We start from the raw sequence: 16,233 nt of genomic DNA on the forward strand, positions 1-16,233 counted from the left end.
GTGTCCAGTTAAAAGACTTAGCCAACTTAAAATGCTGAGGATGCCACTAAAGTCGGTGAGTTGCATGTCTCGTTTCCTTTTAGCTGATTTACAGCTTCTCCCTCACCTTCCCCTCTCACCGTTGTCAACAGACTTACGACGCAAACGCGCCCCCTTTGTGTCCATTTCTGGTCTGGTCTGAGCCGTAAAACTTGCTTGTGCCCACTGCCCACTGATTCTCCAAAGGGGCCAATCGCGATAAGCGTGAACTCCGACAAGTGGACAACATCGCAACGCCGCCTCGAGACTATTTTTAAACGGGTGAACGAAAGTGAATTTCTGAATTTACGCTAACTCTCAGACGAGCGACTACAACTGACTTCAACGACGAAGCCAACGACAACGGCGACGACGAAGACGACAGCGATGACTTTGACCGGCTCGGCGCTTTGGCTGGTTTACGTGTGTGTGTGCATGAGAATCGGCGACAGCAAAATTTTGATATATTTATACCATGTAAATAAACAATTATGCAAGGGGTATGTTGACATAGGGGTAAATATCTGTGGCTTCATAATTATTATTTTAAGAGCATTGAACTAAGATTAATATTCATTTAGTTTGTTTCGCATTTTTAATTGTATTTTAGCTATAATTTGATTTTTTAATCGATGACATAAGTGCAAAATGTAGACTTGAAGTTTGCATTTATAGATTTAATGAATATTAAATAATATCTTAATTTTCTAAATCGAGGCCACTCTTGCGAAACATCTACTCTTTAGAACTTAAAGTTGAAGTATAAAATATTGCTTTGTTTTCTGTTTTTCGAAAATATAATTATTAATTATTTGATAAATTAATTAATGTATTTTCATTAGAAATACTAAGATTTAAATTTATTTAAATTAAATTTATAAATAAATTTTACTTAAGAATGTTCTAATTCTTATATTTAATTAAAGTAATATTACAAAAAAAAAAATATCTTAACTATTTTCTAATTTTTACATTTAATAAAACTTAATTTCTTGTTTTTATTGGAACTTTATTTCATAATCAAATGTAGTAAAATATTTTTAAATCCATATATTTATCAAAACTTTATTTATAATTAAAATGTATTTTAATAGTCTTTAATTCTTATAGCTTTATAAAAAATATTAGAAGTATTTTCTTTAAGTAAATTCTTATATAAATTTTGATTTTACATAAAACTTATTGAAGTATTTTCTATAAGTAATTTTTGTTTACAGGATATGTTTTAGTTGAGCAGCCGCAAGCATCAAAATTCGCACTTGATTCGTATTGTATTTTGTTCTTTATTTTTTGTTTTACGTGTTTCGTATACTTGTACGAACCTTTTTATTCTATGCGTAGTACGCTGCTGACTCTGGGGCTATTCCATATATAAAATCAACATAATCAGAAATTCTAGCGAGCAGTTGATTCTATGCGATTGACGGTGCCGGACGCGCAGCTGCCTTCTGCGGCAATAAATTAACTATATATACGTAGCATATATAAAATACGATACGATACTTTTAAGTAATTGTGCAATTCGTCGTCGGGAAAGTTGCAAGATTTACCGTTAAAAAAAATATTTAAAAAAAGTTGAGAGAGGTCACGTCGAAAGTCGTAAAATTCTTGCCAAGCAAAAGTGTTGCGAATAATTTTGATAATAGAAAACAAACAAAAAAAGGTAATTTGCATAATTAAATCAAAACTCAGGCGATTGCATCTTCGTTTTGTTGTTCAGTGTGGCGCGTTCGTTTCCTAAGTCTTTTGTTTGCATGCTGTGCATTATGCGAAAAGGAAACAGATGCTATCTATGCACAATGCGTGGCATATATAGAACTGGATTTGGCACGCTGTCTAGCCGATTGATTATATAATGCTATATTTACCGCAAATTCGTGTCGCTTTTACGGTCCACTCTTCAGCCACTTCCGCCTGCCAACCTATTATAAATGAATATAGATTTGTGTTTCCGAATTCGCATGCGATTCATTCAGTTAAATAACTTTTTAAGTAGAAGCGTGTCCAAACCATTGACAATGCTCTCGCTTCCCTTTGACTTCAAATGTAATGAACTCTCCAGAGATGACTTCAAAAATAAAGTCTAGAAGTCAATGTCAATTATTCCAATTTGATAAATTGTTGTTGTTGAGATTTGTCAGAATGATTGAGCAAATTAACGGAACGTAGAACTTTGCATAGATTTGCATAAATTGTGATGAAATTTTTGAAATGCTAAATAGCTAAACAACAACAAATTGAATCGGTCAACAGACTAAGACTAAATCAATTTATACGAATAATCAAAACAAAACGATGATCGAAAGGTGAATAAACCAAAAATAAATATAAAAACAAACAATAGCATCGGCTGTAACATCTTCTGAGAACTGGTTCGTGTATCGAGGACGTCACCAGCGAATTCCAACGAAAGCAAAAGTCTAGCATGACACTCTCGATGAGTTAATCTTGATCTCAACCGTTTTCTTGTTCTTTTGCGTGTTTAGCTTGAAAGCGAGATGAGGAAGGCGTCATTGTTCCTGCTGCCCCTTGTTGTTGCCATCGCAGTTGTGACGTCACAACGCACCTCTTTGGATGTGGCTCTGCGGAATGCTTATCGTCCATTGAGGCTTCTTGGATTGGCCATCTCTGGGCGCTCTGGGGATCAGGTTGAAAATGTACAACGCTTAAAAGATGCGGGCGTAAGTTTAGCAATGTTTTTTGAGTTACTTTCTTAGTAAGAATCTTCTTCTCTTTATCTTTTTAGAAAACACAAAACTTGGGCGCTCGCACGCGTTCCTTGGTGCAGTTCTGTGATGCGGAACACGGACCTGGACGACGCAGCGATCAGCGTCCAACGAGCGTGCATCGTTTGCGTCCCGGTGACATTGACATCATTGGCGCCATGGGTGATTCACTGACAGCTGGAAATGGCATCTTTGCCTCCAACTTGGCGCATGTCACTGTCGAGAATCGTGGTGCATCTTGGTCCATTGGCGGACAGTACAATTGGCGCAAGTATTTGACGTTGCCCAACATACTCAAGGAGTTCAATCCCGATCTCTATGGCTATTCGCTGAAAGATGGCCTCTCTACGGAGCGATCCTCGCGTTTCAATGTCGCCGAACTCGCGGCCATGTCCAGGGATATGCCTTATATGGCCAAGGTGCTGGTGAAGCGTCTGCAGCGGGATCCGCATGTGAATATGACGCACGACTGGAAGCTGATCACTTTGTTCATTGGCAACAATGACTTTTGCACCGACATCTGTTTCTATCCCAAGCCCGAGGTTACCATCGCAAATCACGAGAAGAACATGCTCCAGACCTATCGCTATCTGCGTGATCATGTGCCGCGTTTGATGATCAATGTTGCGCCAGTTCCTAATTTGCGTTTTCTAACGAATCTTTCGGGTTTGCCGCCTATTTGTTATAGCACTTTGCGCTTCGAGTGTCCTTGTTTGTTGGGCAAGTCGAAGGCGCATTTGGATTACTATGAGGACATCATGAAACGCTGGATTGCCAAGGACTATGAGATCATCAATCTGCCAGAATTTAATACCGAGGTGAGAGAAATCTAGAAATTTAACAAATTTCATCTCAGTGTTTTTTTATAGCTACATTTATTCAAATTAGTATTAGTATAATTTAACAATATTTAGCAAGCGCTACAGAATTAGATGCCAAAGCAACTTGTGCCTTCAGGCTTTTGTATTTTCGGTTCTTCAATTTTTGAATGATTCACAAATTTAGGCAGCAAATTGCAAGTCATACTTTCTAAGCATTTTATGGCCTTACGATATATTCTTAGAAGTTGTCTATTTTCATCATAGTTCTTAAAACTGTACAGGTGCGAAAATAGCAACACTTTCAAAAAATCTTCCGCTAAAAAAGATTACACTTAAAGAAATGATATATCGGTAATTCTCTGGTGAAAAATTACGTATTTATTTACAGTAAATTAAACTAAAACTGAAACTATTTGAAAAATAAGTAAAGGTTATTTTTATGGCTTTGGATTAGATAGCTTAGATTGATTTTAGAAACCTTTTCTGTTTAATGATAAAATATATAAATTCGTTCATTTTTTGTTTTTCGTTCGAATTCGTTCATTTTTGCAATTATATTGAAACAGAAAAATAATTCCAAAATCATGCTTAGCTTAATTTATTCAAATTAAAAAAAAGTTTTAGTATGTGTCTTTTCACTTTTAATAGTGTTGCATCCGACATTTTCACCACAAATTATATATATATATATTACATGTATTATATATTACAAGAATCATTAGCTTTATGATTCACCAAAAAGGTAGAAATTAAAATTAGTTGTGTTATATAGTGTAATATCTATAATCACTATAGATTGGTTAATTTCTTTTTCTTCGTTGGACTCCTTTCAGACCTTTACCATCAATGCCCAGCCCTTCTCGCAATTCAAGGACTTTCCTCGCACTCAGACGGGCGAGACGGATACGCGTTTTTTCTCCGAGGATTGCTTCCACCTTAGTCAGCGTGGACACGCCGCTGCCGCGAATGCCATGTGGAACAATATGCTGGAGTTACCCGGGAAGAAGAGTTCCTTCAATCCGCAGATCTTCGAGAAGTTTCTCTGTCCGAGCGAGCAGCATCCATATCTGATCACTCGGATCAATAGTCGCGCCGATTTCGTTGTTTAAGTTGCGCCAAAAATCGAATGCCTTATTATCTAACACTCTCTGTGATATCTTTGCTAAGTCCAAGTCTCTATCTCATTCGCATGTTTGTCATTTTCATTCACGCTTTGATAAATATAAACACATAGATAAGTATCGAAAAACTTCACTTCACGACGTGACTAATGAGTAGCTCAAACAAAGTGTGCATAATTTATTAGACGCCTTCTGAACAGTTGGGGGCGTGGCTGTTTAATTTACATGTCAGAACGTCTCGAAAAAAAGTGGAATGCGCGTGTCTTACAGTGAAGTCTCGTCGCCCCCTCCAAGTTACATTTATCCCATATCAATTAGCCACTGGGGTTACTTACTGAACAAACATTCGAAGTGCATTATTAATCTGAGAGTTGAGCAAATTGCAATTGAAACCAAAGTCAAGTGAGCAAGGGATTACTTACAGACAAAACAGCTTTTGAGGCTGTCAGTAAAATGACTCTAATAAATCGATCCATTCGTGTGAGTGAGTTCTCTTAATTCACAACATTTTCCATCAGCTATATAAACTTTTTCTAAAGGTAAAGTTTTGAATATAATTTAGAGCAAATACATTTTTAGTGCAAAATAAAATTTTCTACAGTTCTCTGAAAAAAAACTTTAAATTTCTCTTTAAAAAAGGTAAAAAATATAAGTTGATGTTCAATATCAATAAATTAAGCTTTGCAAAACTTACTTGCCAAATTTTTAAACTATGTTACGACTTTTTTTGTTTATCATTCAATTATCGAATGGGAAAGTTAGAAAGTGACTGTATTTTAGCCAGATTATTACTTAATGTTATTATGTTTGAAGTTTATTATGTAAGCATAGATTTTTTTTCGGTGCTTCCCCTAATTTAATCACTTCTCTAGCCTTGCAAAGAAAGCCTTTAAAAAACAGCAATATTTTCTCTCAGTTTATTTTTGGTGGCAATAAAAAATGCAAGTTCATTTAGGGCTTTAATTAGATCGACTTACTAAAATTTACGAGCTTTTTAACAAAAACAGCTGTTGTCAGAAATAATATAATTTTGTGCTAGCTTTTTATAAAATGTATTCCCCTTCAGGAAACTGAAATTTCTTTTGTGAAAATTTTCCCATTGCATGGAAAGGTAATAAAAGCTTGATTGTGCTAATTGTATTAACACATTTTTAGCAAAACAACGTAAATATTTTTTTTGCAAGCCCATTTCCTGAATAACCCTCTCGATAGCTAGATAACAAGTACTGTGTGTGTGTTCCTCTCCCCTTTGCTCATTCACAGACTTGGGTGGCAATAAAACATGTTACAAATGTTGGACGGCACATAATAAATGCTAATTTTAATATCGAAACGTTGCGAATTCGTTGTGGAAACGTGTTATTATGCCTAATGGGCCGCATTACCCCGCAGCTCCCCCCGGAGATTCCCCGAGTCTTGAGGCTTTCCGATGATCAACGGTTTCGCGTGCAAGTGCCAAAAGGTAAATGAAACAAAAACATCAATTACGTTTCGTATCGTTGAGTTTCGTTTATAGCGTTGATTGCACTTAATAAAATGATAGTCTACCCGTCTCTACCCCCTCTACCGCTCCCCTCTACGACTCATGTAACTCGGTCAAAGTTAAGGTTAATGCCAGCGTTGCGGCTTCGCTATAACTTTGCGACTTTCGCTTGACTTTGAACTTGACAGCAACTGAGACGATTTTAATCGCAAAACGTAACGCACTCAGTTCGCTAGATTGACACTTTGTATATACGAGTATAAATAAAGTATAGGTAAAGTACTTTGCATATACTTTGCATCTGCTTTTTCTATGCTGGAGAATCAAGCGGATCGTAGTGAGCGAGTCTCTCGCATTCTTGACTTATAAGTCACATCAATGCCACGCCTGTTGCAATTTATTATATTCGTTAAGAGATATTGGCATCGATCGTAAAACTTAATTAATAAAAATACTCGAAATTAATCGAAATGGTTATTTTTAATTAGTGGCGTTTGTGTAAACAAATTTGTTCACTCAATATTATGAATTTTAGTTGATTTATGCGTCGGATTAAAATATAAAAATTTATTCTTTATTTGATTTTGGATTCATTTCAAAGAATTTGCTAACTGGATCCATAAAAAAAGCTGTTTAACTTGCTCTCTAAGCGCATGTTCTTGACGCATGATTTTGATAAAAATTCCTAAACGGTCACTTCATATCATTTTTACAGGGTATATCATTTACAGAGTATTTTGTAGCTGTTCGTTACACGTTTGTAAAACAAACAATTTTTAACTTGCTCTGCTTACAATGGAAATGATTAGTTGTTTAACTGATGTGAAGCATTAAATGGATAATTAAATGGCAAATTGACTGACTGACAAATTGAATTGCTAAAAGGTGTTGAAGGTGTAATAATTACTGTAACTGATAGACACGTTTCAGTGTTAGCTAATTGGCAAACAAACTACGTGAACACATAAATTAATACTAATTATCAATTGCTCACAATACGCCAATGTCTTGAATATATTAAAAACTATAATAAATTAATATTTTATGAATGAAAAGCTTTCCTATATACTCATTAAAGGCAACTTAACTTCTTTTCCTTATTATAAAATCGGCTTTCCGCTGACGACATAAATATTCATTTATTATTTAATAAACTCACAAGTATGTAATAATCGTAAATTGCAAGTGATTAAAAACATATTAAAATACGCAGCGCCATCTGTTGTTAGTTAGAGTAAGTATATGCTGTACAAGCAATGTGTACACATCATTTTACTAGCAGTGTGTACATACTAAATTAATTTAAAAAAGTAATATGGCGCCGCAAAAGATAAGTGCTGCTGCTGTACTCTAGATGGCGCTGCAAGACCAACAGTTGAAATTGAGCTTGAAATGTGTTAAATGCGTTTCGTATTAAATATTTTGTACAGCTACTCAACTATTAAGAAAATAACTACTAACTATTAGACCGTTTGTAGTTTCATTTTTAATATTCAACTATTACTATTCTGCATCTCATATGCTCTTCTTAGTTTGCTCTTGGCCAAAAAGGTCTTGAGCAAGAACATTGAAATGTCAAATCAAATTTTCAACAAGAGTTTCGAGTTTTCTGCTGTGCTCAGCGCAAAGAAAAGAGAAAAAACCACAACAGCAATGGTTGAGATTAAAACATTAAATGGAAATTCTGCTTACGCTGGCACAGTTAAATGTTATAAATTGTCGACGGCAATGACAAAAGCTGAGCATTTGCAGAAAATACGTCAAACTCAAGACTTCTTGGTACCATGGCTCACAGCAAACAATTTCAAGTGGTCGCAATTGCGATTTTGTTGGGTAAGTCTCAAGTAATCTGATCCCCTCTCTGTCTTTGACATTAAACTGATATTTAATAATTATTATTTTTTGTAGTTATGCAACATTGCTGGGCTATGCCATTTGCGCCGACTGACAATGACATTGATATTGATGGCCACTATCAGGGCACGGGGGGAAGTGCGACAGGCAATGGTCGACCTGTGGATTATCACACAGTTGTGGGTCACTTCAAAGACTTCTTCATGTATCTGCCTGTCATGATGACCACGCTAAAGGAAACTATGTCCGGTTTCCCCAAATTTGCCGAGGGCGTTCGCATATTATCTGGAAAGGGGCGTGTCGATGGCGAGGACTGCAAGTGTAGTCAAAATAATCTGTCTATAGGAACTAGCAGCGAGGTATTGGACAACAGCAATCGCTTTGGTTAATAACAATCAGAGGATAATGTAAATAGGTCTTGTATATACTTTAAGTTAGTGTTTATAAATAAATTGTATGGAAATTGAAAAACATTGCCAGTTATTAACTTTTTGTTTGTAGAAACCTAAAAGTAGGCAGCCATTTTTTGAAAAGATATAGTTTGTTAGCATTATTTGTTTGTACAAGCCTAAAAGTATGCAACACTTTTGACAAAAGTGAGGAAAGAGTTTTCTGGCTGTTTATTATGTTATTACATTAAACGATTTTTAATCGTTTATTATTTATTATTTAGTATTTTAGCTAAATATATAAATAAAAGTAAAATACAACTTAGAAGTTACCTTGACTTATTTTGTACAGGGCTTAAGAAAATAATTATTTCTTCCACGTTTTAATATGAATTCCTAGAAGTATGCAATAGTTGTATGCACAATATTTAAATAATTGCCTCAATAAAAATTTATTGAATTTTCTACATTCCTATATCATTTCTTTATGTAATGGTAATAAACTTCTAAAAAAGTTCTGCTGAAATTGCTCGACTTTTAAATTTGTTTGTCTTTTTTTTTTTCTATAAACATTTAATTTGGCTTCGTAATGAAAGCGTAATTGCGGCACATTAAGTCATAACTTTGGCCATTAGATAGATGGTGGCGCATTGTAAACTTGACCCACAGGATACGTGGTGTCCTTGAACAAGCCAGTTACAAGCGACTTGAGTAATATTTGTGTTTTCTTAAGCTGTCGATAGACGCCTCGTTTCATTAGCTTGGCCATATTTCCAGAATGACTACAATCAAGTTATAGGAATAGAAACGAATGCTAATCAAAGCTTACGATCTCCCCGGGGCCTGTGACTAAACTCAACCCCTGGCTTTGGTTTGTGCGGCGAGAAGGGCTTCGTTGTCTGTTCAGTTCATGTTTACACTTGTCATTATTGTTAATTGTGTTTGTAGTGGGTCAAGCATACATATGCCATAGTGACACATTCACATGTGCCAGCCACAATGGACACTTTTTTAAGTTTCAGTAACGCTCGGCGCTCAGTGGTTAACGGTTCGTTGTGAAATCGAGAAAATATAAAAAGGATATATAAACATAAAGGCTGTTCCTTGGACATTATGCGAAAGCGTAAAAAGTTCAGCCATTATTTGAGCTACGAACGGAATTAGGTAAAAATGGAAAGTTGTCTGTAATCAGAAGTGAAAAATTTTTAATAATTTTTAGAGGAAACCATATAAGTTTTATAACTGAAATATTTAGCAAGTCTGATAACTAAAATACGGCTAGGAGTTATATAACTTAATATTATATGACTGCTTTCAATAGATATATTATATATTACCAAAAATTATAAAAATAATATGAAGAAAGCATACACAAATTTATTAAATTAAATTAAAAGTTTTCAACAATTTATATCATAAAAAAATAAATAAATAAATGCTCTTTTATAGTAGAGGGTATAGAATTAAATACTGCGCAACTCATATATATTTTTTTTTAAATTCACATTATTTGACGAAGAAATTTTAAAGATATAAATTTTAGTCAAAAAAATGTTGAAGTGTTCGAGTTATATCACTGATATATTTATATGTAATACATATTATTTGAAGTTATTTTCTATTAAATTATATTGTACTGACAAGCTAAAGGTAAATAAACTTCGCTATAAAGAGCAAGAACATTGTAAATAATATGAAATATTGAAAAATGAATGTTATTAAGGAAAATTAATTTTGCAAACAATCGATATCGTTGCTTAAATATTTGTTATAAAAATCGAATACGTCTATAAATTGTATTTTTAACTCTACTACTTGGCATCGATTTCTATCTTAGTAAAAGTGAAGTGCAGTTTAACATTGATACTTATAAAGAACTAACTTGCAGTGGCATTTTCCATACTTTCATACCATTTCTTCCAACATAGACTTTGTCTAGTTTGCAATGGCCAGTGGCATTGAGTTGCTGGTGGCGGCAGCATTGTGCTTGGCCTGTCCACCATTGAACGACACCATGCCAGAGGGTCTAATCGAGTTGAATCCAGACGGCAGCTTGGTCACTGAGACGCCTTTGGAGGTGGAGGCAGAGGATGTGGGTCTGGCAGAGCGGGCGCCAGTGGAAACGCTTGAAGTGCTGCGCAACAAAAAGGAAAAACTGCGAAATATGAAGCAATGGATTAATGGCAAACATCTGAGGATTGCAACGCTTGAGGATTATCCCTTGAGCTACACCGAAGTGCTGGAGAATGGCACAAGAATTGGACAAGGAGTTTCGTTTCAGATTATTGAATTTCTTCAAAAGAAATTCAACTTTACATACGACGTTGTCGTGCCGCAGGATAACATCATTGGCTCCACAACGGACTTGGATCGCAGTCTGATTGAAATGGTCAACAATAGTGTATGTAATGAGGGAGAAAATTGACCAGAGAATCCCTATCTAAACTATAATCTCACAGAATGTGGACCTCGCTGCTGCTTTTATACCCTCGCTGTCGGAGCAACGCACCTTTGTCTTCTACTCGACGACCACATTGGATGAGGGCGAATGGATTATGGTGATGCAGCGACCCAGGGAATCGGCCAGTGGCTCTGGCTTGTTGGCGCCCTTTGAGTTTTGGGTCTGGATACTCATCTTTGTCTCACTGCTGGCCGTGGGTCCCATTATTTATATGCTGATCATCATACGCAATCGCCTCACTGGGGATGCAGTGCAGCAACCATATTCCCTGGGTCACTGTGCATGGTTCGTTTACGGCGCTCTCATGAAACAGGGCAGCACTCTCTCTCCGATTGCAGGTGAGCACTTGCATTGACATTTGGCTGCAAGGAGCAATTAACCCTAATGCAGCGATAACCATCGGCAATTTGCATGCCATGGCGGTTGCTCGATTCGCTTGCCTTGTCACGGGACATGCAATCGTTCAGTTTGTTTTTTCAATTATGAAATACGTTTATACTATATGGCAATTGCATTCCAGATTCGACACGCCTGCTTTTCGCCACTTGGTGGATATTTATCACAATTCTCACATCGTTCTATACGGCCAATTTGACCGCTTTCCTCACCCTCTCCAAGTTCACGTTGCCCTACAACACCGTCAACGATATCCTCTCGAAGAACAAACACTTTGTCTCACTGCGAGGCGGAGGTGTCGAGTATGCCATACGTACGGTAAGTCAATTGTCGGATGTCTATAAAAATATATAAGTTATGTATATCGAAAAATTCATTTGCTATACGAGTTTTCCTCAGATAAATACTACTATCATTAGATATTACTACATTACTACGACTATCATTAGGATGGATGAAAATATTTATAGTTTTTTATCGTAAAAAGTATTTAACTTAAAAATTATTTAGACAATTTATAAATTGTTGTTCGTGTTTTTTAAATACATTCTTCCCTAAAAAAGTATTAATCAGTTTTTTCCTCTAGTTTTTTAAGCATGTTTAAATAAAATAGTTAAATTTTCCTGTACTCTTTATATTTCATTATAAATCCAAAACTACTTTTGAAATATAGGGTTCGAAAATTCATACTCTTTCTCATTAAGAAAAAATTTTTCATCTACACGTGTATATTACGTTTTTTCTTTTTTATTTTTTGTAAATAAAAATTGAATATTCAAATATTCATTTCATAATTAATTTTTACTTACTTATTTACTTTCTTTTTCTTTCCTAGACCAACGAATCTTTGAACATGCTGAACCGCATGATCTACAACAATTATGCTGTCTTTACGGATGCCTCCAACGACACGTATAATCTACAAAACTACGTAGAACGCAATGGATATGTGTTTGTGCGAGATCGTCCAGCAATAAATATCATGCTCTATAGGGATTACTTGTACCGGAAGTCGGTCAGCTTCAACGATGAGAAGATTCATTGTCCCTTTGCCATGGCCAAGGAACCATTCCTAAAGAAGAAACGCACTTTTGCGTATCCCATAGCCTCCAACCTAAGCGAACTCTTCGATCCCGAGTGAGTTTATATTCTCTATTTATTCCAATCTTTACTTCAATCATTATCTATCTATAGATTACTCAATCTTGTGGAGTCTGGCATTATCAAGCACTTATCGGCCAGAGAATTGCCCAGCGCCGAGATCTGTCCACAAGATCTGGGCAGCACAGAGCGACAGCTGAGGAACGGCGATTTGATGATGACGTACTACATAATGCTAACAGGATTCGCCACTGCACTTGCGGTGTTCACCACGGAGTTGCTGTTCCGCTATATAAATGGCAGACGCGAGGCAAATCAGTGGGCGAGACACGGAGTTGGACGTACCACCAATGGCCAGTCGATAATGCCATCGCGCTGGTTGCGCGGCTTGCGACGCTTAAACAGCGGCGAGGGGCAGCTGTTGGGCACTTCCACCCATGGCCAGAATGTGACTCCACCGCCGCCATATCAGAGCATCTTTAGTCATGGCGGTGGAGGCGGCGCCGAGCAGCGTTGGCGTCGTGCCTTGGATGCCAATGGCCATGGTCTCATCCTCGGCGGCGAGCAGAATGCTCCAGGAGTGCGACGTCTGATCAATGGCAGAGATTATATCGTGTTTCGCAATTCAAATGGTCAGAGTCAGTTGATACCAGTGCGATCTCCATCGGCTGCGCTATTTCAATATACTTACACAGAGTAGAATTAGAATTAATTACTGGTTTTATCACTTTTATAACACACACGAACACAAGGCACACGACGTAGACAAAGATCCAGTGCGGTAGACGATGCTTTCAAAGAGTATAAACATATCTATAAAGTAAAGTATATATATAAATAGTGCAATAGTTGATAGAGTCAAGAAAAGATTTCGTGAACTTTATTCAACTGTTGCACAAACAATTTGATGTTTTATACATATTAAATTAATCACAATAAACTTGTAGCTGTTGATCACTTTAATCGATTGTGCCACGTGCACTGAAAGTGTAGTTGCTAGATTGCATGTCCAGGCTGCTGTGTGACGAGGAGGCGGAGGAGCATGAGCTGATAGAGGGCGCACGAGTTGAGGCCGCCGAGGAGCTGCCCGAGGATCCGCTGGAAGAGCTCACCCAGGCATGGCCACTGCGTCGTCGCCGTTGTCGCACTAGACCCAACACAGAGCCAGCCACAGGCGTGGAGCTGATGGATGGGCGTTGAGGACGCACTGCATCCAACGAAACCAAGGCGCTGGCTGGACGCGTATTACGTGCTGCTACTGCTTCACTGTGTTGAGGTTGTGGCGCCGTCGCTGGTCGTACTGCGGACTCAGATTCGCTGGATACCGAACTGTGTGAATCCTCTTGGTCTGCATTGTCCATCACATCAATTGGTTGCCCATCCAGCTGCTGTAGCGTGGGCACACTGCGTCTCAGGGTATCACGATAAAGTGGCAAACGACAGACGGGATTTCCGCCCAGTTCCACCTGCATTAGCTGCGGACACAAGCCCAGGAAGGAGAGTAAGCCCAGTTCGCTGATGCGATTGTTGCGCGCCTGCAGCACTTGTAGTTGACTTAACTCCGAAAGTGGTCCCACTCGCTGTATCATATTTCCATCTGCAATGAGTACTCTGATGGCAGGTAGGCCACTGGTGCCGTCAAAGCTGTTAAGGCCACAATTGCTGATGTTCAGATGGGTGAGCTGCATCAGGCCATAGCCCAGATCCCGCAGAGAGCTGAGCACGCTGCCGCTAAGATCCAATTGCTGCAGGCTGGGCAGAAATAGCGAGAGTCGCGATAGGCTGATCGAATAGGAAATGACACGCAGACGCACTGACTCCACATGCTCCAAGTCCGTGCGTTGTGTAACTCGGCGCTGCAGCAAAGAAAATAACCCAAAAAGCATTTCAGTAATAAACGTTAACTTAACATTAAGCGTGTAACAGACGTTTAATAAATCGCTGTTATTTACTATCGGCTTAACAGTGACTGTCAACAGTAACGAGAGTTCGATCAAGCACTGTTATCGACTATCGACTTAACAGTGGGTCCACTGTTAGTCAACTGTTGATGTTGTTGTTGCTGCTTCACTTACCAACAATTCATCCAGCGTGGGCTCGGGCAATTGTGGCGGCAACACAACTGGCAGCAGGTGCACGAAGGGCGGATAATGCTCATTCTCCTCCGCAATGGGCACATCACGATCGTAGGAATTTCTGCGTGCCAATATGCGACGATTCTGTCGCTCCACTTGCTGCTGCTGCTGCTGTTGTTGTTGTTGTTGCAGTCGCACCTCTGGCAGATGCGGACGCAACTGCGCGAGTGCAGCAGGTCCTGGTAACGGTCCCAATAATATTGGAATCTCCGGTTGCAGTGAATGCTCCGGTGAGGATTCGTTGTACTCGGCAGGCGCCTCTAATATAGGCATTTTATTTTCACCTTGCTTGAAGCTCTCCGTTTAAACTGTGACCGGCTGTGCCATGAACAAAGTCTATTGACAAAACAATATGGCGCTGTTGCCCGCGGTAACGCTTTTCTTACAGGGTTGCCAAGCTCGCTTAACAGTGTTGTGAAGCGCTTGCAGTGTTAGCGCTTCATTTGCATGCGAGTGTTACTATGAAAATTTTATTGTTGTTGGTTGGTACTTCTGGTTATTATTAAAAATTAAATGCCCTTATCATTTACAGGCCATCATCTTCCTTAGTCTTTGTACTTTCTTGAGAACTTCTTGGTTAATTAAAGCTAGTCATTTAAGCACTTCATGAAAAATGCCAACATAGCACTATTATAAATATTCTCACGCTTTACTTCTCCAGTGGCTGACAAATAAACAGAAGGAAATTGCGAAATATATTATCTTGAGCTTCACTTTGTCTGTAATCCTCCAGAGCAAACAGCTTTAGTATGCTGTTTGATATTTGACAAAGCCTTAACATTCCGCAGCTTGTCCTTTGCCCTCTCCACATTTCTTTTTTAGCGAAAATATGCGCACACTGACGTCAACCTGTGACGTCACGGTAATGACGTATGGTCAATGTCGTTAGCTTGCAAGTGGCTCGAGCCAGAGAGAAAGAGCAGGCCAAATAGACAGAAAGAGAGAGTGAGAGAGACAGAAGAGCGAGAGCTGTGCTACAGTTCAAGTGCCCAACGCCTTTTGGCATTTCAAGGGCCATTAGCTGAAGCGAAAGGGCAACAGCAGCGACAGTGACAGCAACAGCAAACAGCAGCTGCGCCAGTGAGTTGTTGTTGTTTTTACTTTGTCTGCTGCAGCACCAGACGACGCCTCTGCAGGCGCGCACGCTTTACGATAATAAAATTTGCCTGACTGACGCCTTCGAAATGGCATGCTGGGCAGTAAGAAGAAAGCTCATAGCCGGCTTTTGTCGTGTGCATTTGTTGTTGTTTTGGACAGCCAAAGCTTTTTCGATTGACGTCATCAACATGATGTACAGGCTGAAAGCTGCGCAGTAGCTTGAACCAAGCTGAGACATAACCACGCATTTATCGATTGCAAGCCAACGCTCTCTCTTGCCAAGAGAGTAACGCAAGAGAGAGAACATTCAAAATGGCGAGCAGGTGGGTGAGAGGTAAGCATGTGTGTGAGTGTGTGTGTGCGTGAAATGTCGCAAAAAACACGACAGCTGCTTAGCAAGTAGCGAATTGAGGTTGGGGTTGTTCTATGCCAAGATGCTGACTTCACAAAATAACAAAAGTAAATGAATTAAAATAATTTATATGAACTAAGCAATATGATATGATAAGCTTAAGTGCTTATTAGCATAGTATAATTGTATTTGTTTTATTTCTCTCAGTGTAGACGGCCAAGCAGCTGACAAAGTTTTGGGGCAAGGTGCTGCTAAAAACAAAAATTCCCCACCTTTGC

General features: G+C 38.3%; 4 protein-coding genes across 4 annotated transcripts; 3 read left to right on the forward strand and 1 right to left on the reverse strand.

The window, feature by feature from the left end:
- Positions 1-1,429: 1,429 nt before the first annotated feature.
- On the forward strand, positions 1,430-5,130 carry LOC132792311 (phospholipase B1, membrane-associated). The gene is made up of 4 exons (XM_060801613.1): positions 1,430-1,681; positions 2,505-2,699; positions 2,765-3,562; positions 4,399-5,130. The coding sequence occupies exons 2-4, from the start codon at positions 2,517-2,519 to the stop codon at positions 4,672-4,674; spliced, it is 1,257 nt and encodes a 418-aa protein (XP_060657596.1). The 5' UTR covers positions 1,430-1,681; positions 2,505-2,516; the 3' UTR covers positions 4,675-5,130.
- A 2,795-nt stretch (positions 5,131-7,925) lies between these two features.
- On the forward strand, positions 7,926-8,483 carry LOC132792970 (uncharacterized). Its single transcript, XM_060802512.1, has 2 exons — positions 7,926-8,002; positions 8,078-8,483. Exons 1-2 carry the CDS (start codon positions 7,954-7,956, stop codon positions 8,410-8,412), a joined length of 384 nt encoding a protein of 127 aa, XP_060658495.1. The 5' UTR covers positions 7,926-7,953; the 3' UTR covers positions 8,413-8,483.
- A 999-nt stretch (positions 8,484-9,482) lies between these two features.
- On the forward strand, positions 9,483-13,310 carry LOC132790396 (ionotropic receptor 93a). Its single transcript, XM_060798896.1, has 6 exons — positions 9,483-9,576; positions 10,341-10,813; positions 10,872-11,211; positions 11,394-11,587; positions 12,105-12,406; positions 12,464-13,310. The coding sequence occupies exons 2-6, from the start codon at positions 10,358-10,360 to the stop codon at positions 13,068-13,070; spliced, it is 1,899 nt and encodes a 632-aa protein (XP_060654879.1). The 5' UTR covers positions 9,483-9,576; positions 10,341-10,357; the 3' UTR covers positions 13,071-13,310.
- Positions 13,311-13,322: 12 nt separating this feature from the next.
- On the reverse strand, positions 13,323-14,834 carry LOC132790398 (dynein axonemal assembly factor 1 homolog). Its single transcript, XM_060798898.1, has 2 exons — positions 14,446-14,834; positions 13,323-14,226 (listed from the first exon to the last, which is right to left on the reverse strand). The coding sequence occupies exons 1-2, from the start codon at positions 14,776-14,778 to the stop codon at positions 13,330-13,332; spliced, it is 1,230 nt and encodes a 409-aa protein (XP_060654881.1). The 5' UTR covers positions 14,779-14,834; the 3' UTR covers positions 13,323-13,329.
- Between the last annotated feature and the right edge of the window lie 1,399 nt (positions 14,835-16,233).

This window comes from Drosophila nasuta, chromosome 3, assembly GCF_023558535.2.
Source record: "Drosophila nasuta strain 15112-1781.00 chromosome 3, ASM2355853v1, whole genome shotgun sequence".
Classification (NCBI taxonomy): domain Eukaryota; kingdom Metazoa; phylum Arthropoda; class Insecta; order Diptera; family Drosophilidae; genus Drosophila; species Drosophila nasuta.

Bases quoted from the DNA above. Each gene is read 5' to 3' on its own strand.
- LOC132792311 (XM_060801613.1), top strand. From the start codon at position 2,517: ATGAGGAAGGCGTCATTGTTCCTGCTGCCCCTTGTTGTTGCCATCGCA. The intron at 2,700-2,764 runs GTAAGTTTAGCA...TTATCTTTTTAG, and splicing joins AACGCTTAAAAGATGCGGGC to AAAACACAAAACTTGGGCGC. The intron at 3,563-4,398 runs GTGAGAGAAATC...GACTCCTTTCAG, and splicing joins TGCCAGAATTTAATACCGAG to ACCTTTACCATCAATGCCCA.
- LOC132792970 (XM_060802512.1), top strand. From the start codon at position 7,954: ATGGCTCACAGCAAACAATTTCAAGTGGTCGCAATTGCGATTTTGTTG. The intron at 8,003-8,077 runs GTAAGTCTCAAG...TATTTTTTGTAG, and splicing joins CGCAATTGCGATTTTGTTGG to TTATGCAACATTGCTGGGCT.
- LOC132790396 (XM_060798896.1), top strand. From the start codon at position 10,358: ATGGCCAGTGGCATTGAGTTGCTGGTGGCGGCAGCATTGTGCTTGGCC. The intron at 11,212-11,393 runs GTGAGCACTTGC...ATTGCATTCCAG, and splicing joins CACTCTCTCTCCGATTGCAG to ATTCGACACGCCTGCTTTTC. The intron at 11,588-12,104 runs GTAAGTCAATTG...TTTCTTTCCTAG, and splicing joins TCGAGTATGCCATACGTACG to ACCAACGAATCTTTGAACAT.
- LOC132790398 (XM_060798898.1), bottom strand. From the start codon at position 14,778: ATGCCTATATTAGAGGCGCCTGCCGAGTACAACGAATCCTCACCGGAG. The intron at 14,227-14,445 runs GTAAGTGAAGCA...TCTTTGCTGCAG, and splicing joins CCACGCTGGATGAATTGTTG to CGCCGAGTTACACAACGCAC.